This window comes from Oryctolagus cuniculus, chromosome 11 (assembly GCF_964237555.1).
Source record: "Oryctolagus cuniculus chromosome 11, mOryCun1.1, whole genome shotgun sequence".
Classification (NCBI taxonomy): Eukaryota; Metazoa; Chordata; class Mammalia; order Lagomorpha; family Leporidae; genus Oryctolagus; species Oryctolagus cuniculus.
In genome coordinates this window covers 117,334,364-117,356,864 of record NC_091442.1, presented here as the reverse complement: position 1 = coordinate 117,356,864, position 22,501 = coordinate 117,334,364, and the positions used below count along the sequence as shown (strand labels likewise).

At 53.3% G+C, this 22,501-nt stretch overlaps 2 protein-coding genes across 6 annotated transcripts in view; one reads left to right on the top strand and one right to left on the bottom strand.

Annotated features, from left to right (window-relative positions):
• ZC3H7B (zinc finger CCCH-type containing 7B) overlaps positions 1 to 1,126 on the bottom strand; it is a 52,501-nt gene extending 51,375 nt beyond the window's left edge. The window contains exon 1 of the mRNA XM_008275171.4: positions 814 to 1,126. The gene's annotated coding sequence lies outside the window, so the exon portion shown is untranslated. The remainder of the gene's footprint in view (positions 1 to 813) is intronic.
• An 11,255-nt stretch (positions 1,127 to 12,381) lies between these two features.
• The window catches only part of RANGAP1 (Ran GTPase activating protein 1), a 28,808-nt gene continuing 18,688 nt past the window's right edge, over positions 12,382 to 22,501 (top strand). The window contains exons 1-3 of one of the 5 annotated variants that reach the window (XM_008275173.4): positions 12,382 to 12,722; positions 15,409 to 15,558; positions 19,805 to 19,932. In XM_008275173.4, coding sequence (XP_008273395.1) covers positions 15,447 to 15,558; positions 19,805 to 19,932 — 240 coding nt within the window. In that variant the 5' untranslated portion in view covers positions 12,382 to 12,722; positions 15,409 to 15,446. Of the gene's footprint in view, positions 12,723 to 12,910; positions 13,039 to 14,885; positions 15,077 to 15,408; positions 15,559 to 19,804; positions 19,933 to 22,501 lie in introns of those variants that run through there. The other 4 variants (XM_051834011.2, XM_070052973.1, XM_002721407.5 and 1 more) reach the window with 4 other exon arrangements.

Here is a 22,501-nt window from a genome sequence, read left to right as displayed (position 1 = left end):
CCCCTCTGCACAAATGCTTTGTCTCTATGTAAACGACCCACAAACCAGGCACCTTAAAAACACCCCAACCAGAGTTGAAGGGGAAAGGGGAGTAAAGAGGAGAGGGAGCAGGCCTCCCAGGAGGCCCTCAAGCCCCGGGTGGGCAGGAGGCGGGTCCCAGGCTGGGGTCCGAGGCTCCGCAGGGGCGACCCCCGGGATCCAGAGCCTGCCTGCCGCGTACCCCCCACGAGCTCCCAGCACGGACCGCCCACGGCCCCCTCCCTTCCCGGAGCCCAGGGTCAGACCCCGCGACCGGAAATGCCCTCCTGCCCCGTGAGCCCAGACCGCGCCCCCCTTTCCTGCCGCCCCCTGCCCCTGAGCCAGGCCGCAGGCCCTGAATCCCCGGGCTCGCGTGACTGCCGCAGCCGCCAAGGGCGGCCCATCGGGCGGCCGCGGTCCCTGGCCCTCGCCGCGGCACCTCCAACACCTTGGGCAGTGCGGGGCCAGGATGAACACAAAAGCAAGAGAAACGGTGCCAGCGACGCCCCTGATGGGTAGGGGGAGGGGGCCGGCCAAGCAACCGCGAACCCCCAAAGCGGGAGAGCCCCGCACAGAAACAAATTCCATGACACCCCCCGGCCGCCGCGGCAGGTGCCCCCGGCCGCACCACAACTCTGCAACTTCGGGGCAGGGCTCCCCAAAAGGGAGGAATGGGGTTCGGGGAGGCTATTGCTTTATCTGTCCAGGTGGCCGCGCGCGTCTCCGGCCCGCCCGCCCGCGCCCGGGTGGCCCCGGCCTCTGTGCCCGCGGGGCCGGGCCGCGCCAAGCACTCACCTCGGCCGGGCTGCGCTCCCCGCGGGCCTGCGCCGAGCCCGATAAATGGTATGCTATGACTAGAGGTATGATTACGTTATTATTATTAGTAATAATAAGAGTAAATGCTATTTAATTACGGGCGGCCGCATCCTGCTCCCGGTGCCGCCGCCCCGGCAGCTCGGCCCATGTGGCTCCGGAGCGCTCCCCGTCCATCTCCAGCCTCGGCCGGCCGCTCGCGGCAGCGCCCGCTCCAGGCGCCGTCTCCCGGCGGCTCTTCCTCCTCGGGTCCTAGAGCGCAGCTGCCCGCGCCGCGCCACGCCGCGCCCGGGTGGGCGGCGCGGGCTGCGCACCTGCGGGCCGGGGAGGGGGCGTCGCGGAGCCCCCTCTTCCTCGGGGGGCGCTCATGCCCGGAATTCGCCCTTCTTTTTAAAAAAATATCTCTTTGGGGGCAGTGATGCGTTTCTGGGGCTGATGTCGGTGCAAACAGCGCCTTCCCCCTCCCCAGCTGTGTCCAAGGCCCCCCCTGGTTTCCAGGTGTTTGCGCCCTGTTCCCGGACCCCTCTGAAGACCACAGGCTGGGATGGGAGAGAAATGATTTTCCGGCGACGTTTCTGGTTAACGAGAGTCCTTTATTCAAGGGGGGCTCAGCGTGAGAGGTGTGGGGACCCACTGCGGTGGGTTTTGCAGTGAGGGAGATTCGGTATGGAAATGTATAGCCAAGGAACAAGATGGGACCCAGGGGGTGGAAAAGGACTACAGGGGCCCCTCAGGAGTTACAGGGTTTCTAGCTAAACTGATGAAGGCAGCCCCCCCCCCCATGCACTGTCCTAGGGGGTGGAGGAGGAGGAGGAGGAAGATCCCGCTGAGATATTGGAGATGACCAGAAATGGAAGGCGGCAGGAGATTCTAGGTAGAATGATTTAACATGATGCCAGCTGAAACTGGACAATGCAGAAGGGAACAGCCAAGTCCAAAAGTGGGGTCCTCTTTGAAATGTTGGAGGACGCCCAAGTAGAGGTCAGGCCAGGGGAGAATCCATATCAGGTGTCTTTTTGCAGAGGTATTGAGGCAGCTTAGAAAACCCTCCAGGTAAAGTGAGAGTAACCAGTCAGGCCAGCTCTAAGCATCACTGGCACTGCCTCAGGGCTGGGAAAGGTGCATCTGAACCCAGAGCTTCGGGTTCCAAAGTGTTCAACAGCCCCCGCCCCCATACTGCCTGCACATGGATGCCAGCAGGACTCACACCTCTCAAGTTTCCCTCCCCTCTCTTCATTTTATGTACCCATGCGTGTGCATACACACACGTGTTGTATGTGCATCTGATTTATTTCGGATCGTCTGAGAGCCTGGCAGACTTGCTCTCTGTAGGGTATCTCTTCCACCGACATTTGCACCAGGCACAGTTTTAGGAAGCGCGGCTGCTACAGTGAGACAAACGTTACATGTTTAGATACACTGTGTCCATGCTAGCAAGACAAGAAGCTGGAGCTGCGTTTGTTTACTCACCTACCGCAGTAACCCTGGGACATTGCAGGAGCTCAGAGGTGAAGAAGCTGGCACCAGGAGGCGGGGTCTGACTCCAGAAACTGTGCCTCACCTGGCCTCTGGCACTTTCCACTGTGTCTGCTTTTTTCTTTTTTTTTAAGTTTTAAAAATTTATTTACTTGAAAGGCAGAGTGACAGAGACAAAGAGAGAAATGTTTCATCCACTGGTTCACTCCCCAGATGGCCTCAACAGCGGTTAGAACTCCCTCCTTGTCTCCTAGGTGGGTGTCAGGGGCCCAGGTATTTGGACCATCTTCTGCTGCCTTCTCAGGCACAGTAGCAGGGAGTTGGATCCAAAGTAGAGACACTGGAATCTGGGATGCTGATGGCGGCAGCTTAACCCACTGCGCCACAACTCTGCTTTCTGGGAGGCTTAGAAGCAGCTGTGCCTCCAGCAGTTCTCAAACTCTTGTGTGGGAGCCTTCCCCCTGCCTCACCACCCTCAGAGTCACAGCAAAAAGACAGCCTCAGGCGTGCAAAGGATGGACATTCGTGCCCAGGAGGAAAAGCAGAGGCCTGTGGCTCTCAGACGTTTAATGGGAAACCAGCCCTTCTGGGTTTCGAAGGTCATCTGGGGTTCCAGCTCCATGGGCTAAGGGCAGTAATAGCTGAGCCTGGTGATTCAGAGGCAAGTGGTGTAGTTGGAAAGACCAGGGTCCCCGCTCTGCCGCTTGCAGAGCTGTGTGTGACCCCAGGCAATTGAATAGCCTCTGTTTCCTCATTTGTAAGATAAGAACACTGAATCCACATAAAGTTTCAAGGATTGCAATGAAAGTATGCTGCAGTGCATGTCCTCCGGTTCTCAGTACAGGATGAATGAATGCCCTGTTACTTGCAATCAGACACGCTTAGAAACGTACACACTGGGCACCATGGCTGTGATCACTCCCATTGTACAGTTAAGGGTGTTGAAGCCAGGTGGACTAACGCACCTTGCCTTAAGTGAACTAGCTGCCAGGGGTTTGGAGATCCTGCCGTCCCAGGCTGCTAGTGACATAACACATATCCTGAAAAGAGGATTGTCCAAAATTCAAGGGGCTCAGCTGGCTGCCAGTCCCCTCTGTCTGCCTCTGCCTGGCATTAACTTGTTGTAAGACCCCAATCCTAGCCAACCCTAGCTTCCTCCATAGCATTGGGAAAAAGGATCGGGAGACTGGTACCAGTGGGCTATTTGCCGGGCAGCAGGGCTCTGTCCACACATAAAAGCTGAAAAAACAGTAAGAGCTACCAGCCAGCGCTTTGCGAATGGTGATGTGCTTGCTTCCTCTCTCAAAAGCCCTGTAAAGCAGGTGCTTGCTGTCTTTACTCATTCTCCTGTGAGGAATACACAGAAAGCAGTTAAGTGACTTGGTCACACAGCTCAAAAAGAGGCAGAGGCAGGATTCAGTCCCAGGTTTATCCACCTATAAGGCAGTGACCCCTGCACCAGGATGTGAACACCTTAAGTGTTTGGTGCAGCTGCTTGGGACACCTGCGTCCCCTATCAGAGTGCCTGGCTCAAGCCTCAGCTCCTCTACTTCTGACACAGCTGATGGCTGATGTACACTCTAAGGTACTTAAGCCCCTGCCACCCCCGTGGGTGACCTTGGGGTTCCTGGATTCTAGCTAGGCCTGGCCCAGTCACAGGTGTTGGGAACATTTGGAGGATGAACCACTGGATGAAATAGCTCTCTGTCTCTCTGCCTTACAAATATAATGAAGATAAATAATTATTTTAAAGAAAATCCTTTAAAAAATATGGATCTGTCACCAGTTTATACCCAAGGGCTTGTCACATGACTGGATGAATGGGGAATGGGAGGCAGAGGCTCATGTTCCTGACTCTGAGGAACTGACAGGCACATCATTAGCCTCTTCTTCAGTGAGCACCTTCTGTGCCAGCCTTAGGCCTTCTTGTCTCCTGGGAGAGCCAGAGTTGTAACCAGGTGCAGGGTTCATTTGCTCGCCCTACAAATAGTCCTTGAGAGGCCCATGTCCTGACAGCTTCAGCATAGCCCCAGGTCCTAGAATTCCAGCAAGAATTTTTTTTTTCATTTTTAAATGTTTGTTTATTTGAAAGGCAAGAGAGAAAGACCTTCCTTCTGCTGGTTCACTCCTCAAATAGCTGCAAAGGCCGAGCATAGCTATGCCAAAGCCAGAAGCCAAGAACTCCATCCAGATATCCTATGTGTGTGGCAGGGGCCCAAGCACTTGAGCCATCTTCTGCTGCTTTCCCAGGAAGGACGCCTTCACCAAGAACCTGACAATGCTGGCACTCTGATCTTGGACTTCCAGCCTCCAGAGAAATAAATTTGTGCTTCATATTCTGCCACTCAGTCTACAGTGTTTGTTCTAGATGATTGAAACAGGATATAACAAGAGGACAGCCATGTCTCACCTAATGCAGGGATACATAGTGAGAAAGTTGTCGCTAGGTGATTTTGTTGTCAAGCCAGCATCATAGACTGTGTGGAATCTCCAAGTATGCATCTAGGTTATGCGGCATGTACCATCATGTATGTGGTCTGTCATTGACTGACATGTTAGGCAGTGCTTGACTGTGTGAGGGGCTTCAACATGTACGTGGGAAAGTGGGATTGAAGGGACAATGTGCATGTTCCATGAACTTTCTGAAGCCCCTGTGCTTACCCCAGAATCTGACAGCTTGTGTGTCTGTCTGAATGGGCTATGAAGTGGCCAGCTCTCTCTCACACACTCTGTGTGTTTCTGCGATGGTGCTTTTGGATATATATATTAATTAAAAAACCAGGGCTGGGGCCAGCACTGTGGCATAGCAGGCAAAGCCACTGCCTGCAATGTTGGTATCCCATACGGGCGCCGGTTTAAGTCCCGGCTGCTCCACTTCTGATCAGCTCTCTGCTATGGCCTGGGAAAGCGGAAGTTTCTGGGTGCCTGCACACATATGGGAGACCCAAAAGAAGCTCCTGGCTTCGGATCAGCCCAGCTGCAGCCACTGTGGCCCTTTGGGAAGTGAACCAGCAGATGGAAGACTCCTCTCTCTCTCTCTTTGCCTCTGCCTTTCTATAACTCTGCCTTTCAAATAAATTTTAAATTTTTTTATTGAGGGGCTGGGCATTGTGGAGAAGTAAGTTCTTTTTTATTATTATTATTTTTTGACAGGCAGAGTGGACAGTGAGAGAGAGACAGAGACAGAGAGAAAGGTCTTCCTTTGCCGTTGGTTCACCCTTCAATGGCTGCCGCGGCCAGCGCGCTGATCCGATGGCAGGAGCCAGGTACTTATCCTGGTCTCCCAGGGGGTGCAGGGCCCAAGGACTTGGGCCATCCTCCACTGCACTCCCGGGCCACAGCAGAGAGCTGGCCTGGAAGAGGGGCAACCGGGACAGAATCGGGACTAGAACCTGGTGTGCTGGCACCGCAAGGCAGAGGATTAGCCTAGTGAGCTGCGGCGCCGGCCAGGAGAAGTAAGTTCCTGCAGTACCTATATCCATGCCCCCATCATGTGCTGGTTCCTGTTGCTGTCCCTCCACTCCCCATCCAGCTTCCTGCTAGTGCATCCTGAGAGGCAGCAGATGATGGCTCAAATGCTTGAGACTCTGCCATCCCTGTGGGAGACTTGCATTGGCTGCCAGGTGGTAGCTTTGGGATCCACATGGAAGGAAGGCCTATACTTCCGGGAATGGAGAAGTCCCTACCTGTGCTTCTGGGGAAGAAAAGTCCTTGTCAAGGTCCCCGCAGGTGCCTAAAGGTCAACCAATGAGGATCAGAGCCGCCACAACCTTTAACCCCCATGCCCTGAATCTATAAAATCTATAAAAGGAGCCCTCCCAATCCCTGGCCCCCACTCTGTTGCTCTGTTGGGGTCGGTGAACCTCGCCCGGGAGCGGAATCCCAATAAAAGCCTGTGAATTAATTGATTTGTCTGCCTGGGAAGATTTGTTACACACCAGACACCTTGCACCAGGCTCCTGGAGTTAAACTATATAAACTACTTGCAAGTCAGGGAATTAGGGAGAGGGAGAAAGAGAGAGAAAGAGATCTTCTATTCACTGGTCCATTTCCCAAATGCCTATAACAGCTGGGGCTAAGCCAGACCAAAGCCAGGAGCCAGGAACTCCACCCTGGTCTCCCATGTGGGTAGCAGGAACCCAAGTACTTTGGCCATCATCTGCAGTCTCCCAGAATGCACATTAGCAGGAAGTTAGAATGGGGAGCAGAGCTAGGATTCAAACCTAGGCACTCCCATTTGGGATGCCGACTTAATTGCTGCGCCAAATGTTTACCTCCAACTTTCTTCTTTATGCTCTTTTGCAACTCTATTATTTTAAAATTACTCGCAGTTTTTATTAAAAACAAAGAAATCTATTTCCATCTTGGGGCAAAAAACATATTAAAAAGGAAGACACCAGGAAACCCTCCACAAACACTCAGAGTGGAATTTAAGGTTCCTGGTGAGATCCCATCCATCTTAGAACCGCTGCTGCTGCTGCTGTGTCTGTTACAATGTAGATGTTGGATAACTGTTTGTGGAGGGAACCAATTGTTTCAAATATGAGTTATTTATCGAGGGGAGCCCCAGGGGAGTGTCCTTCATACACAGATGATGACCACTTACTCCCTCCTCCCAGCCTACCTAGTCATATGGGTGGGTGGGGGTGGGCAGCCCCTTGAGCCCAGGCCAGCAGGCCCTCACCCCCTCTGAGGACTGGGGAATGTCTCTCCACATTCCTCACGCGTCAGGCATACTTTAGCCCTTTGTTTTTGATCTGACTAAATGGCAAATCTGCAGCCTTGGTTGCTGTTTTTTGTTTTTCAGGAAATAAGCATAAATATTGTTATATATTCCATTTATAACTGGCAATTAAGTTTGCTTTCAGGAACCAGAATGGAATTTAAAACACCCAGTTAGGTGAACCAGACAAATCAGAGACAGCCTGCTCTTCCCTTCTAAACATTCTTTGGAAAAGTTTTTAAGAGAAAAGTCTAGAGCACTCCTCAGTCTGTTCCCCTCATCCCCGCCTCACACTTCACAAAGTGACTTGCTCTGTGTGTGCATGGAAAATGACCCCAAGGACCTGCGTCTTCTCCCTTCCTCTCTCTCTCTCTCTCCCTCTTAAAGATTTATTTATTTATTTTCAAGACTTACACAGAGGGAGGAGAAGTAGAGAGAGAGAGAGAGAGAGATCTTCCATTCACCAGTTCACTCCCCAATTGGCTGCCACGGCTGGAGCTGCACCGATCCGAAGATCCGAAGATCTGAAGATCCGAAGCCAGGAGCCAGGAGCTTGTTCCTAGTCTCCCATGTGGGTGCAGAGGCCCAAGGACTTGGGCCATCTTCTACTGCTTTCCCAGGCCACAGCAGAGAGCTGGATTGGAAGTGGAGCAGCTGGGACTTGAACTGGCACCCATGTGGGATGCCAGCACTGCAGGTGGCGGCTTTACCTGCTATACCACAGCACCAGCCCCCTTCTCCTGTCTCTTGTTGAAGCTGTGTAAGGTGAATAGTTTACTGGACTCTCACGTCTCAGTTCTTCACCTGTTGAAATGAGGACAAAGGAGACCCACGATGGTCCTACTTCTCTGTGCAAGGCTGAGCAGACTTCTCAGGCCAGGAAGGAGAGAGAGAATGACAGGGGTGAAGTGTTTTTCTTGTAAAACAGTGACAATTCTGGCCTATCTTGACCCTCTGTGCATCCTTTCTCCTTTGTATTTGTAGTATTTATTTTCACTTTATTTGAAAGGCAGACAGAGTGAGATCTCCCAACCACTAGTTCACTCCCCAAACGCCCACAACAGCTAGGGCTGGGGCAGGCCAAACCCAGAAACTCAGAATTCAGTTTGGATCTTAGGTGTGGCTGGAAGGGACCCCAAATATGTGAGGCATCATCTACTCCCTCCCCAGATGCACATCAGCAGGAAGCTGGATCAGTAGAGTAGCCGGGGACTTGCATTCCAATATGGTCAGAATAGTGTTGCAGGAGAACGGAGTGAAATGAGCCCTGGTGTTGATGACGATTACAAGACTGGATAAAGAGGAGAGTATAAGTGAAGCTTTATTTAAGTAAACGGTACTATTGGAGTGGCCTGTTGAAGGAGAGACCAAGCCATCAGCGCTCTAGGGCTGTTTGTATGTCTTTGCCATGTTATCTGTAAAGGAACAGGGATAGCGGTGGTTACTGTGAGTGCCGGGGGCAGTCTGAGTGGAGCCCTCTCTAGCTTGTCTCTATCGAGACCTAGATCTTGTTAACCACTCTTGTCATGAACGATAAGTCTTTGTTACCAGGGGCTTCCTTCCTGATTCCTTTAGTGTGTGCTTGCAGAGAAGGAACTAGGATGGAGCCAGTCTGGCTTGCTTCTAGTCCTGGGCTCCCTCACAACGTGGACTCTCCCAAGTCTCCCCAGCTCTGCCAGCCCCATTCCATTGCTGTGACCTCCATGACCTTTGAAGTTCATGGAATTTCTGCTAAGAATTCCACCTTCCAGTTCTTATTTACTTATTTAAAGATTTATTTATTTATTTGAAAGGCAGAGTTACAGAGAGAGAGAAGGAGAGACACAGTGAGAGAGATCTTCCATCCGCTGGTTCACACCTCAGATGGCTGCAATGCCCATGGCTGGGCCAGGTCAAAATCAGGAGCCAGTAACTTCTTCCAGATCTCCCACTTGAGCAGCAGGGCCCCAAGCACTCGGACCATCTTCCACTGCTTTTCCCAAGCCATTAGCAGGGAGCTAGATCAGAAGTGGGGCATCTGGGACTCGAACCAGCGCCCATATGGGATGCAGGTGTCAAAGAAGGTGGCTTAACCCACTATTCCAGGATGCCAGCCCCTCCCTTCCAGTTCTAAAGATCCAGAAGCTATTGAGGAAGGGAAGAGTCGCTGAAGATGTCCTAGAACCCACCTTTCTCTGAGGGCCAAGGGAAGTCTCAAGTACCGTTGGAAAAGGGGGCCTGGGCCACCCCCAGGAAATCCTAAAAGGAATGGATCAGTGCTAGCTGCAGGGGCACAGCCGCAGCCCACGGGGAGCCCCTCAGCCTTCCATGATGCAAATTCACTTTTTTTTTTAAGAATTATTTTATTTATTTGAAAGACAGTTACAGAGAGAGGTAGAGACAGAGAGAGAGAGGGGTCTTCCATTCCACTAGTTCACTCCCCAAATGACTGCAACGGCCGGAGCTGCGCCAATCCGAAGCCAGGTCTCCCATGCAGGTTCATGGGCCCAAGGACTTGGGCCTCTTTTACTGCTTCCCCAGGTGATAGCAGTGAGCTGGATCAGAAGAGGAGCAGCCAGGACTTGAATTGGCGCCCATATGGGATGCAGGCACTGCAGGCGGCGGCTTTAACCTACTGCGCCACAGTGCCAGCCCCGCAAATTCACTTCTAAACAAACATTGTGTGACCCCGACTGGAATGGGGTTCAAATGAGGAAGGCTGAAGCACCAGTGACAAGGCGGGCTGGCTGCTCAGCAAAGACACTGCCAAGGAGGGAGTTCCTGCCCCAGGATCCACTCAGGCCACAGAGGAAGCCATCAAGAATACCCTTAACTTTGTGGACCCGTGCAGGTGTGCAGCTTGCTGCGGGCACCCGGGTGAGGGTGAGGGTGAGATGGATCCCGGCTGCAGTGACGCGGAAGGCCCCTGGATGGTGTAGTGTGACATTGGACACAGCCCTGGAGGCAGACTAGGAGAGAAGAGGGGGAAGAGGACCTTCCCCTGCAGTCCTTTAGACAGGAGAGATCATGTTCAGTCTGGAGCTCCAGTGGTCGTGTGTCTGTGCCAGGAAGGGAATGATGCCCACACTTCCTTACGTGAGCTGCAGGTGAGGGGATCTGGCACATGACCTGTTTAGCTCTCAAGTACAGGTAAAGTGAAGACGTGTGGGCCAAGTTGGGAGAGGTAACTTAGACCGAACCCCTATAACGTGAAGGCACGACCCGGCCTCTTGTCCTCCACCAAAAGGAATTCACTGACTTGAGAGAGTTGTGTAACTGACCCTGGAAGGTACGAACCACTGGACTCAAGTAGTCATTTGCTTCTCCAGTAGATAAACCCTTAGGTACTGGCCAGTACTGTCTGGTGGGGTTTGTGTAGGGGAATTTTAGGCCCGGGGCAGAAGGTGACTGCCACTTACGTGAAACACGGCTCCCCCCCAGATCAACTGGAGCCTGCCTGGCCACCATACATTCCCTAGAGTACACAGCATCACCAACCAATCAAAGGAAGGTCACACGCACCACGGACCAACCAGGAACTTGTGCAGGAGTTGACCACGCACCTCTCAGCCCCAGTTTCAGTTTATAAGAACCTTCACCCCTAAGTCCTGGCCAGGGGGGGCTGGGAATTAAGCAATGGCTGCCCAGCTCCTTGCTCTGCGCTTTGCAACGAGCACCTCCTATCTTCCACCACCCCATGTCAGTGGTTGGCTTCTGCGTGTCGGGCGAGCCAGCCCAGATCCGGGAGTTCTGGGGCAACGCCTCTGGTTAGCTTGGGTGTTGTTCAGCAGCATAACTCTGGCTGCAAATGTTGGTGGCGACCAGGAAGCAAGCTCCCAGCCGGTGTCCTCAGCTTCGCTGCAACTCTGACGCTGCTGGAGACGGCATCAGATTCTGTAGACTGAGGGCTCAGTCCCAGCAACACTGCACCCCACTTCCCAGGCCAGTCCTCTGACTGGTAGCTCTCCATCAGTCTCCATGACCCTCCCACCTCCAATGCCAATCATTCTGATAGTTCCCACGACTCCATTCAACTCATTTGCTAGAGCGGCTCACAGAACTAAGGGAAACACTTTTTTGTTGTTTACTAAATAAAAATGTATTTATTTGAAAGGCAGAGGAGTAGAGAGAGGCCTTCCATCTGCTGGTTCACTCCTCCGAAGGCCCCAAGAGCAGGGGCTGGGCCAGGCTGACGCCAGGAGCGGCTGATAGGAAGAGGAGCAGCCAGGACTCTCATTCACGACACAGCTGTTTCTTTCTTTCTTTCTTTCTTTCTTTCTTTCTTTCTTTCTTTCTTTCTTTCTTTCTTTCTTTCTTTCTTTCTTTCTCTCTCTCTCTCTCTCTCTCTCTCTCTCTCTTTCTCTTTCTCTTTCTTCCTTTCTCTCTTTCTCTCTTTCTTTCAAGATTTATTCATTTATTATTTGAAAGGCAGAATTACAGACAGGCAAGGCAGACAGAGAGAGGCTGGTCCTCCATGGGACGGTTCACTCCCCAAATGGGCAAATCGACTGGAGCTGGACGGATCCGAAGCCAGGAGCCAGGAGCTTCTTCCTAGTCTCCCATGTGGGTGCAGGGGCCCAAGGACTTGGGCCATCTTCTACTGCTCTCCCAGGCCACAGCAGAGAGCTGGATTGGAAGTGGGGCAGCCGGGACTCGAACCGATGGCCGTATGGGATGCCGGCACTGCAGGTGGCGGCTCCCTGACATACAGCTTTGGAAGCGTATGGACTAGTCATTCCGGAGCACGTCTCTCGGCTTCGGTGGAGATTTTGTGCACTGTTGACCCGACAGTGAGGCTACACCTGCCTCAGGGCATCACGCCAGCAGGCGTGCGGTGGGTGTCGCTCTGTTCTGTCACGGATGCCGCCGCGGACCCGTGGATTAAGGGGGCGTCCGCAGAATTTCTCCACTACAGTTAACTTTGTCTCCTTTTTAATTATCAATCCATTTATGGGTATTTATGAGGAAGTGTTCGAATGCTCCTTCAATGTCACGGTACCAAACAAAAACAAAAAGCCAAGAGTCTTTCAGGAAATGGATCCCCATTTTCTCACTGAAGAGATCCCTCGGCCAGTCTGGGGCAGTACCAGCCTTTTGTCAATAAAGTTACGGGAACGGGAGCGCGGGCCTCCCCGGAAGTGCTGGGACGCGGCCGCACGGCACCATGGGAACTGTAGTCTCTCGGGCGCTCCCGCTAAATACCGCCCTTTGGGCTCCGCGAGAAAGAGCCAGAAAGCCGAAGGGGAGAGCGAACCGGAACATGGCGCCGGCGCTCGGGGCGCGGTGGCTCATGGGATCGGTAGTCCGCGGCTCGCGTCCAGCAGCGCCCGCACCGGAGAACTGGACTTCCATACCCAAGTAGCCGCGCGCGCGGGGCCAAGGGAAGCCGGCCTGGGCTCGAACAAATCAAATCGAAGGAAAGAAACTGCCGGCTTTCAAAATCCTCCTCCTCCGCCATCATCCGCTGCCGTGTGCAGAGCAGGTGGTGCTGGACACGCGAGACACGAGGACGCCCCCGGGAGAGTAGACAGGCTAAGTGGGCTGGTCATCGGCACCGCTGGCCCGGAGGCGGCGACCCCGGCCTGACCTGACGCGGACCCTGAATCCGTCCCCGCCCCAGCGGGCGGACTCGTCGCTCGGTCACCCCGCGCGGCGGCGCCGCCTGGTCACGGCACGGTCGGGGTCCGGTCCCTTCGCCGCTCCGCTCTCTGAGGTAGGGGGCGCGGGGCGGCCCTGGAGCCGGGCCGAGGAGGATGTGGCGCCCCTTGGGCGGCGAGCTTGGAGGGCCGGGTGGCGCTGACTCCTTTCTGCAGCGGGTAAACTGAGGCCTAGGGCGCGCGTGCGGGCCGCGCAGCGCCGCGTCGCGTCGGTGCCGGCCGAGGCGGGCGGGTCCCCGCGCGGCGCGCCTGCCCTCGGCCGCCTCCCGCCGGCCCACGCCCGCGTGGATGCGCGCCTCCAGGCGTCTCGGCCCTGCTGCCGGGAAGCGAGAGGGCGGTTCTGGACTCAGTCCCTGTGCCGACCTTGGGCAGGTCGGTTCGGTGTTTTGATCTTTAAAGTGGACTGGGGGTGGGAGGGGGCGGCTTGTGCCTCGTGCCTTCCTCCCTCCCCACCTGGACCGAGGGTCGTCCCCTTACCCCCCGAGAAGTTCCGTGTCCCGTCTGGACGCCCCCGCCGTTAGTTTATTCAGTTTTGTCCCGTCATTTCTTGAGCGTCGGCGGGCCCTAGGCAGCTGTCAAAGCGCTGGTCCGGTCGGGTCTCTGCTGGAGACCCTCCAGGAGGTCCTCGGGCCCCTTGGAGGGAAAGCCACGATGCTTAGAGCCCTTGGTTAACTCTCCCCTCCTCTCCTCTCCTGCTTCCATCTGTCTGCTCCCTTTGTGGGAATGCTCCAATATGCTGGGCCTCTTCCCCGACAGCCTTCAAATGGTTATTGTTTCTTACCTGATACCTTTCTAATTGAAGTTGCAACTGTCAGAGCCCCCCTCCCCCTTATTTATTTTTATTCCAGTCTGACATACTAAGTATCCTGTTTAGAACATAGCTTCTTTTTGTATCAGTTACTGCTGTGTTCCTGGAACCGTGAACAGTATCCAGTATCCAGTAGTAGTCAAGACAGTGGAAGTTCTGTGTGGTGAATGACTGGTTGTCTTACCTAGAGAAGTAATTCAGGCTTACTGATGAACACAGTGCATGCAGACGAGGGGTTAGATAAGGAGAGGGGGTAGGAAGCTGGTTATTTGAATCCAGAGGAAGACTGGGGTGGAGGTCACAACCGAATCTGAGAAGGAGATGGGGGGAGGCCTTGCGGATAGCACCCCGAGTTCTCGCCTCCATGTCACTCTTCTGAGGTCCCCAGACTACCTGCCCTTTCTTCTCTGGGGAAGTGCAGTGGACCACTGTACCAGTCTGTGATTGTGCAAAATATAAATTGGACCTTCAACCTAACGTCCTAAATTGACAAGCGTCTATGTAGTTTTTAAGTTTGTTTATTTGAAAGAGAAAGAGATCTCTTCAGTCTGCTGGTTTACTCTCCAAACACCTGCAAGAGCCAGGAACCCAAATACTTGGGCCAAAACCTGCTGCCTCTCAGGGTGCACACGAGCAGGAGGCTGGGTTGGAAGCAGAGGCAAGACTCGATCCCAACCAAACACAGGATGTGGCGGTGGTCCTGTAGCCTTTTGTATGCCCAGAAAACTGCCTGGGGGATCCTGGGTGGCTTCAGGAGGGTGCAGGTCACCTGAGAGACCCAGGCAGGATTAGGGTTGAGCCCCACCCCCAACCTCTGGGAAGTGGGTTTAGCTGGTCACCAATGGCCAGTGATTTAATCAGTCGTGCCTGTGCTGTGGGGCCTCCATGAAACCCAGAGGGCAGCCTTTGGAGAGCTGCTGGGGAGCTGTGCAGGTAGAGGGTGGTCCCGGCAGGAAGGCACTGGCAAGCGAGGGTGTGGAACTCTGCCCCCTTCTCCTGTGCCTTGTTCCGTGTATCTCTTCATCAGGCTGATCATTTGTATCCTTTTTATCTTCTCTGAACTGGTAAGCATAGGTGAGTGTAGCCCTTGTTTGAGAGTCTGTCTGGTGGAACCTATTTCACAGCCACCCAGTCAGAAGTGCAGGTAAAGCTACCGGGGGCTTGCATTAGCATCAGGTGGGGAGCAGTGTCGCAGGTGTCTCCAGATAGTGTCAGAACTGAGTGGGAGCAAACCTAGCCGACATCTGTGGTAAAATGTGATTGGGTGCTCTGTGGGGAGGAACCCCTGCCCATCTGGTGTCAGGATAATGTTGGAGAAACTTGAGTTTGCTGTTTCTGTACATTGGCCTATTGTGATGGTAGCTGTTGTGATGTAGGGTCCTCTGGTTTCCTAGGAACCTGGGAGGCCTCCGTGGCTTGCCCAGTCTCCTGGTCAGGGCTACAGCCAGAGGTGCAGTGGGCTGACCCCTGTGCCCCACCCCTAGTCATGCCAGCGTGGGTGGTGGGCATTCCCTGGGATGGATGACCTGGATCCCATAGACATCCATGTCCTGTTTGGGGACTGGGACCCTCAGACACAGAGCAGCCAGGATGATCAGGCAGGTGTGTGCTTGGGTGGACCCTGTGGACTTGGCTCCCATGGGGTTGGTTTTGTGGGTGTCCCCGGTATGGGGTGGGGGCAGTTGGCAGAGGAGGGAGTTAGGGAGCTGCTGACCCTCCAGGCTGACGCTGGACATTTCTGCTTTCCTGCTGCCTCCACCTTTCTGGAACCGTGCCTTCTCTAATGCTGTTTTCATTCCTCCCAGTGGTTTACCTCTTAGGTTCCCCGTGGCAGGGGCCAGTGGGGTCAGGAGGTGGCTGATGCCCCTTCCTGTCCCTCCCCAACCAGGCTCCCAGGAGATCCCTCTTCTTTAATGCCACTTGGGGCTTCTCAGTTTGCAGATCTCCGGGGGAGCCTGCCACTTTGGCCCTCATGGCCTCTGAAGACATCGCCAAACTAGCAGAGACCCTGGCCAAAACCCAGGTGGCCGGAGGACAGCTGAGTTTCAAGGGCAAGAGTCTCAAACTCAACACTGCAGAGGATGGTGAGTTCCTGCGCTGCTTGTGCGGCGAGCGCTTACTAACTGTGGGCCCTTTGAGCCGCACTGTCTCCTTTATTTGTCCAAGTAGCCCGGGCGGTGTTACTGGACCTACCTAGTCTAGTGGGAGGCTGTTAGTTCATTTCCCCAGGAGCATGGGAAGGCTTCCTGGCCACAATGAGCAGCTTCAGAGCCAACAGCCTTAACTTCCCTGGCTTCACTCCTGAGGTCGTAGGCATGGCAGGGAATATCTGCCGTGGGGGGAGGCAGGGCGAAGGCCCTTGGGGGGCAGAATTAAAACAATAGTCTCGACCCTCCTGGGAGGTTCTGGTCCCTGCCGCTAGATGCCCCTGGGAGAGGGATGGGTGCTGCTGCTGCTGCTCTGTGTGTGTGTGTGTGTGTGTGTGTTTGTGTGTATGTGTGCAAGAAAGCACCAGACTCCAGAGAACCAGTAACTGGAATGCAGGTCCTATCTTTCCATCTCTGGCCAAGTCTGCTGGCATGACCAACCCAGAGTCCCCTGGTGTCGGCAGTGAAGGCACCTGTGTCTGTACTTCTGCGATCTCTTGTTCTGGTGCAACCAGGGAAACTGGTCTGGAGTTGCCTGGTTATCCTGGTGTGTAGGCAGCCTTGCTTCCCTGCCCCGGGCCAGAGACCTTGGCTTGCTGGGAGTGTAGTGATGCATACTGCTCACATCTCTACGGGGCTGTATGGTTTCCACAGTTCTTTCTATACTTTATTTTTAAGATTTATTGATTTTAAAGAGTTACAGAGAGAGAGGTCTTCCATCTGCTGGCTCACTCCCCAGATGGCCGCAACAGCCAGGACTGGGCCAGGAAGAAGCCAGATGTTTCATCCAGGTCTCCCATGTGGGTGGCAGGGACCCAAGCACTTGGGCCATCTTCTGTTGCTTTTCCCAGGCTATTAGCAGGTAGCTGGATCGGAGCTGGAACAGCTGGGACACAACTCGTGTCTGCCGGAATACCAGCATGGTAGGCGGTGACTAAGCCACACTGCCAGCCCCCTCCCTGTGCTTTCATCACTGATAATCCTCCCATCATCCCCGTGGGAGGCAGGTGGAAATATTGCCTTTTTATAAATGAAGAAAAAGGACTTAGGAGGCCTTGGTAGCCTGCCGGAGATCCCGCGTCTCGTCAGTAGCAGAGCCAGGATTTAATGGGGTCCTGTGGAATCCCTGTGCCTGTGCTGCTCTTTCTGGCAGTTCACAGATTGTTTATTCATGCCACAAGGTGAACGGGCCCCAAACGAGTGTACAGTGACCTTCTGCATTGCCACCTAACTTAAAGTGCTTAGATTCCTTACCTACGCTCCCTGCAAAGCTGGCTAATGATGACTGAGCAGGGGCAGGACTGGAACCTTCCAAAGCTATGCTGCTTTTATCATGATGGAGCTCATCAACCCCGTTCCTACCCAGCTGTCCTGGTAACCCGGGTAGAGTAGGGCTTCATGGGGGTCCAGGCATTCTTAGTAACACTCAGAAGCGTCTCAGCACAGACAGTGTCTCAGGCCATGCCAGTGCCCCCAGCTGATGACTCAGACAGGTCTGAGTAGACACAGTTCAGTCAGGAAGCACGGATTTGCTATGAAATGTCATCTATTGAACACCATGTCAGGCTAGGAGTAAGTGCCATGCCAGTAGTATCTCAGTTTCCTGTCAGAATTCCTTGGTAGAAGTTTTATCCCTGTTTCGCACATGGGAAAATTGAGGCTCAAGGAGGTGGTGATAACTTCCCAGGAGCACAGCTGTGGGTAGAGGAACTGGGGACAGAACGCAGGTATACCTGCTTCTGGTGTCTGCACGGGCTAGAGAGCATCACTCACTGATCACCAGGTCTGTAGATAGTGAGGTCTGGACTAGGGCACTGCTGGGAGCCAAGAACGCCATCTGGGTCTTCCACCTGGCTGGCAGGGGCCCAAGCACTTGGTTTGTCATCCGCTGCCTTCCCAGGCCATTAGCAGGGAGCTGGATCAGAAGTGGAGCAGCCGGGACTTGAACTGGTGCTCCAGTATGGGAATCTGTGTCTCAGGTTGCAGCTTCACTCACTGCTACAATGCCAGCCCCAACTTGTATGCTTTTGTTTAGATTATAAAATTAATATGGGACCAGCGCTGTGGAGTAGTGGGTAAGGCCACTGCCTGCAGTGCCAGCATCCCATATGGATGCCAGTTCAGGTCCCAGCTGCTCCTCTTCTGATCCAGTTCTCTACTATGGCCTGGGAAAGCAGTGGAGGATGGCCTAAGCCCTTGGGCCCCTGTGCCTGCGTGGGAGACCTGGAGGAGGCTCCTGGTTCCTGGCTTCGGTTTGGAGTGCAGATCCGGCCGTTGGGGCTATTTGGGGAGTAAACCAGCGGCTGGAGGATGTCTCTCTGCCTCTGCCTCTCTGTGACTCTGCCTTTCAAATAAATAAATAAATCTTTATGAAAAATTAATATGTGTTGTAGAATATAGAAACTGATAGAAAGGGGGAGGGGAACATAACTGTTCTTCCCACACAATCAAGGATGTAACTGTTGTTAGTTTTGGTGTATTTGGTGTGTTTGTGAATACATATCACTTTTTTTTTTTAATAAAATATTTATTGATTGATTTGAAAAGTAGAGTTACAGAGAGGCAGAGGCAGAGAGAGAGGTCTTCCTTCTGCTGGTTCACTCCCATAAAGACCACAATGGCTGTAGCTGGGCTGATCCGAAGCCAGGAGCCAAGCCTTCTTCTGGGTCTCCCACATGAGTGCAGGGACCCAAGCACTTGGGCCATCTTCTGCTTTCTCAGGCCACAGCAGAGAGCTAGATCGGCAGTGGAGCACCCGGGACTCAAACCAATTCCCATATGGAATGCCGGCACTGCAGGCGGCAGCTTTAGCCACTATGCCTCAGTGCTGGCCCTCACATATCACATTTTTAAAGTGTGAGCAGAATGAACATTATTAGAGAACCTTGTTTTTTCACTTGTAATTAGAACATGAATTATTATTATTTTTTTAATCTGAGGGGAAGAGGGAGAGGGAGTCTGGGAAAGAGATAGATCTCTCATCTGCTGGTTCACTCCCAAAATGCCCATGACAATCAGGGCTGGGTCAGGCTCAAGCAAGGAACCAGGAACTCAGTCTTAAGTAATTACGCCAGAATTCCTAGCCCCTGACCTGTCCTATCCTTCTTAAAATTTTTTTAATTTATTTTGAAAGATGCATTTATTTATTTGAAAGGCAGAGAGAGAGATTCCGTTGCTGGGTCACTCCACAAATTGCTGTGACAACCAGGGCTGAAGCCAGGAGCCTGGAATTCCTGGGTCTCCCATGTGGGTAGCAGGGGCCATTGTCTACCACTTGTCCAGGTGTATTAACAGGGAGCTAGGTCAGAAGTGAGCAGCTGGGACTCAAACCTGTGCTCATTTGGGATGCTAGTGTTGCAGGCAGGTGCTTAACCCACTGTGCCACTTTGCCAGCCCCTGACCTATCTTTTTTTGGTAAAGACTTATTTATTTATTTGAAAGTCAGAGAGAGAGAGAGAGAGAGAGAATGAATGAGAGAGTACTTCCATCTGCTGGTTCACTCTCCAGATGGCCACAGTGGCCAGGGCTGGAAGCCCTAAAGCCAAGAGCCAGGAGCTTCCTCCGGGTCTCCCATGTGAGTGCAGGGGCCCAGGTACTTGGACCATCTGCTGCTTTCCAGGGTGCATTTTCAGGGAGCTGGATCAGAAGTGGAGCAACCGGGACTTGAAATCTGTTCTCAGTTGGGATACTGGTGTCGCAGGTAGTGGCAGTGCTGGCCCCAACCTTGCCTTTCTTGATGCCTGTTTAGATGGTTTGGAATTTTTCATCATAGTACAATCGTGATGAACGAACACCCCACCCATGAGTCATCTAACAGTGAGGCATTTGTGTCGTACCTTCTGGTGCCCTGACTTGGGTGCTGTTTCCATGCATGGCCTGGTGTGCACACCCATACCTGCTTGGTGAAGTCTTTGCTTCAAGCAGCCAATTGCTCTTTGCATTGCCTCTCAGGCCTGGCCTTTTGTATATGCCTTGTTAACATTCATTCTAGGGAATTGTTTGCAGAGCTGTGTCCCTGCTGAACTGTGAGCCTGTCTGATTGTCCTCTGTAAGCCAGGGCCAGCACATGGTAGGAGTGCTGGAAGTATTGGAGTGTATGAGTGGCATGGTGGCTGTGAGCTTTCTGCTACCTCAGCTAATCATGACTCCAAAATCTAAGCTTCTGTTCTTTGGTTTCCTGCAGCCAAAGATGTGATTAAAGAGATTGAAGAATTCGATGGCTTGGAGGCTCTGCGCCTAGAGGGCAACACAGTGGGTGTAGAAGCAGCCAGGGTCATTGCCAAGGCCTTAGAGAAGAAGTCGGAGTTGAAGGTGAGTTCTGCAGGGCCAGGAGGCACAGGCTGGTTGTAGACAAGCCTCATACTGTCACAACACCTCCCTGTGTCCAGATCCTCCCTGGTTACTGCCCTGTTGTCTGACACCCAAGGAGGGAAGGGCTCAAAATCAGCCAGCAGGTGCCTCTGACTGACAGGCATTGCTGATGGACTCATGCAGGTCGGGATCCAAAGCCAAGATTGCCCATGAGGAGGTGGCCAAAGCTTCCATTGGGCAGAAATATCCAGCATCGTTGTAGCACAGTGGGTTTAGCTGCCACTGCTTCAGCCTACGACAGCACATCTGTGACTCACATCTGAGTGCCGATTTGTGCCAGCTGTTCCAGTTTCAGTCCAGCTCCCTGCTGATGCACCTGGGGAAGCAGCAGCAGATGGCCCGAGTCCTTGGGCCCTGTACCCATGTAGGAGACTTGGATGGAGCTCCAGGCTCCTTCCTTCAGCCTGCCCCAGCCCCAGCTGATGCAGCCGTTTGAAAGAGTGAACCTATAGATGGAAGATCTCTCTCTCTCTCTCTCTCTTTCTCCTTCTGTTTCTAACTCTTTCAAATAAATAAATCTTTCTTTATTTAAAAGACAGAGACATAGACAGATAGCAAGGTCTTCCATCCGCTGGTTCACTCCCCAAATGGCTGCAACTGCCAGAGCTGGGCTGATCCAAAGCTAGGAACCAGGAGCTTCTTCCGGGTCTCCCACATGGGTGCAGGGGTGCAAGCACTTGGGCCATCCTCTGCTGCTTTCCCAGGTTATTAGCAGGGAATCGGATAAGAAGTGGAGCAGCCAGGACTTAAACCTGCGCCCATATGGGATGCTGATCCTGTAGGCATTGGCTTTACCCACTACCCCACAACAGCAGCCCCAATAAAATACTTATTAAAAAAACACCAGTAAGGTTCTGGTATTGTATAATGGGTGAAGCCGCTGCCTCCCATGCCTGCAATCCATGTGGCTGCCAGTTCAAGTCCGAGGTACTCCATTTCCAATCGAGCTCCCTGCTGTGCACCTGGGAAAAGCAGCAGAGGGTGTAGCCTGGGTGCTTGGGCCTGTGCATCCAGCTGGGAGGCCCCGAGGAGGCTCCTGGCTCCTGGGTTGGGCCTGGTGCAGCCCTGGCTGTTGGGCCCATTTGAGGAATGAATCAGCAGATGAAACACCTCTCTCTCTCTCTCTCTCTCTCTCTCTCTCTCTCTAGCTCTGCCTTTCATATAAATAAAATAAATCTAGAAAAAGAGGAAGAAGAAGAAAAGGCCAGAATGGCCAGGCCTCAGATAATGCTGCAGTGGAGTGGGAAGGTACTGCGGCCGGAGGCTGCCTGCTACATGCACTCCTCAGCTGAGGCGGCAGGTGCTTGCTTTTTCTTTTCCCTTAAGATTTATTTGTTCGAAAGGCAGAATGACAGGAGGAGGGGACAGACAGGTAGGTGTTCATCCGCTGGTCACTCCTCAAACAGCTACAACAGCCAGGCCTGGGCCAGGTTGAAGCCAGGGGCCTAGAACTCCATCTTAGTCTCTGTGTGAGTAGCAGGGGCCCAACCTCTTGGGCCATTACCTGCTGCCTTTGCAGGTGTGTTAGCAGGGAGCTGGATCAGAAGTGGAATAGCTAGGACTCAAACCGTCACTCAGATATGGCGTGTAATCATTGCAAGTGGTGACTTAACCTGTACCGTAACACTGGTTCCAGCAAATGCTTTCTAAAATGTTAGATTCAAGTAGTGCCCTCCTTTATCAGCCAAAAGGTCAGTTCAGATTCTTCTAGTGTTCCCACAGTAGGCTCCAGTGAACACCAGTGTGGTGTTTTTTTCTTTTGGGGGGGGGGGGGGGTTGGGCTGACCCTGTAGGGTAGTGGGTAAAAGCTGCTACCTGCGATGCTGGCATCCCACATGGGCCAGTCGTTGGCCTGGCTGTTCCTCTTCTAATCTAGCTCCGTGCTGATGCACCTGGGAAGGCAGTGGAAGATAGCCTGAGTCCTTGGGCCCTTCACCCATGTGGGAGGCCCAGAGGAAGCTCCTGTCTTTATCAGACCCTAGCTGTTGGGGCCATTTGGGGAGTGAACCAGGGGATGGAGAATATTTTTCTCTTTGTCTCTCCCTCCTTATCTGTAACTCTGCCTTTCAAATAAATAAAATAAATCTTAAAAAAATATTTATTTGAAAGGCAGATCAGCAGACAGGCATATCCTCCATCCACTGGTTCACTCCTCAAATGGCTACAACAGCCAGGGCTGGGCCAGGCCAAAGCCAGGAGCCTGCAACTCCCTCCTTGTCTCCTAAGTGAGTGACAGGGGTCCAAGTACTTGGGCCATCATCTCCTGCCTTCCCAGGTGCATTAGCAGGAAGCTAGATCGGAAGCAAAGCAGCTGCTCCACTATGGATTGTCAGTGTCACAAATGGCAGCTTAACCCACTGGCCACAATGCCAGCCTTTCAGTGTGCTGTGTTCGAAATGTCAGAGGCGAGGAGGGTGTCACTGTATGTTCCCTCCTGCCCTGGGTTCCCAGTGTCTGTTAGCATGCCACAGTCTCCGGGGACAGGCTTGCACTCGCGTCTTTGTCAGGT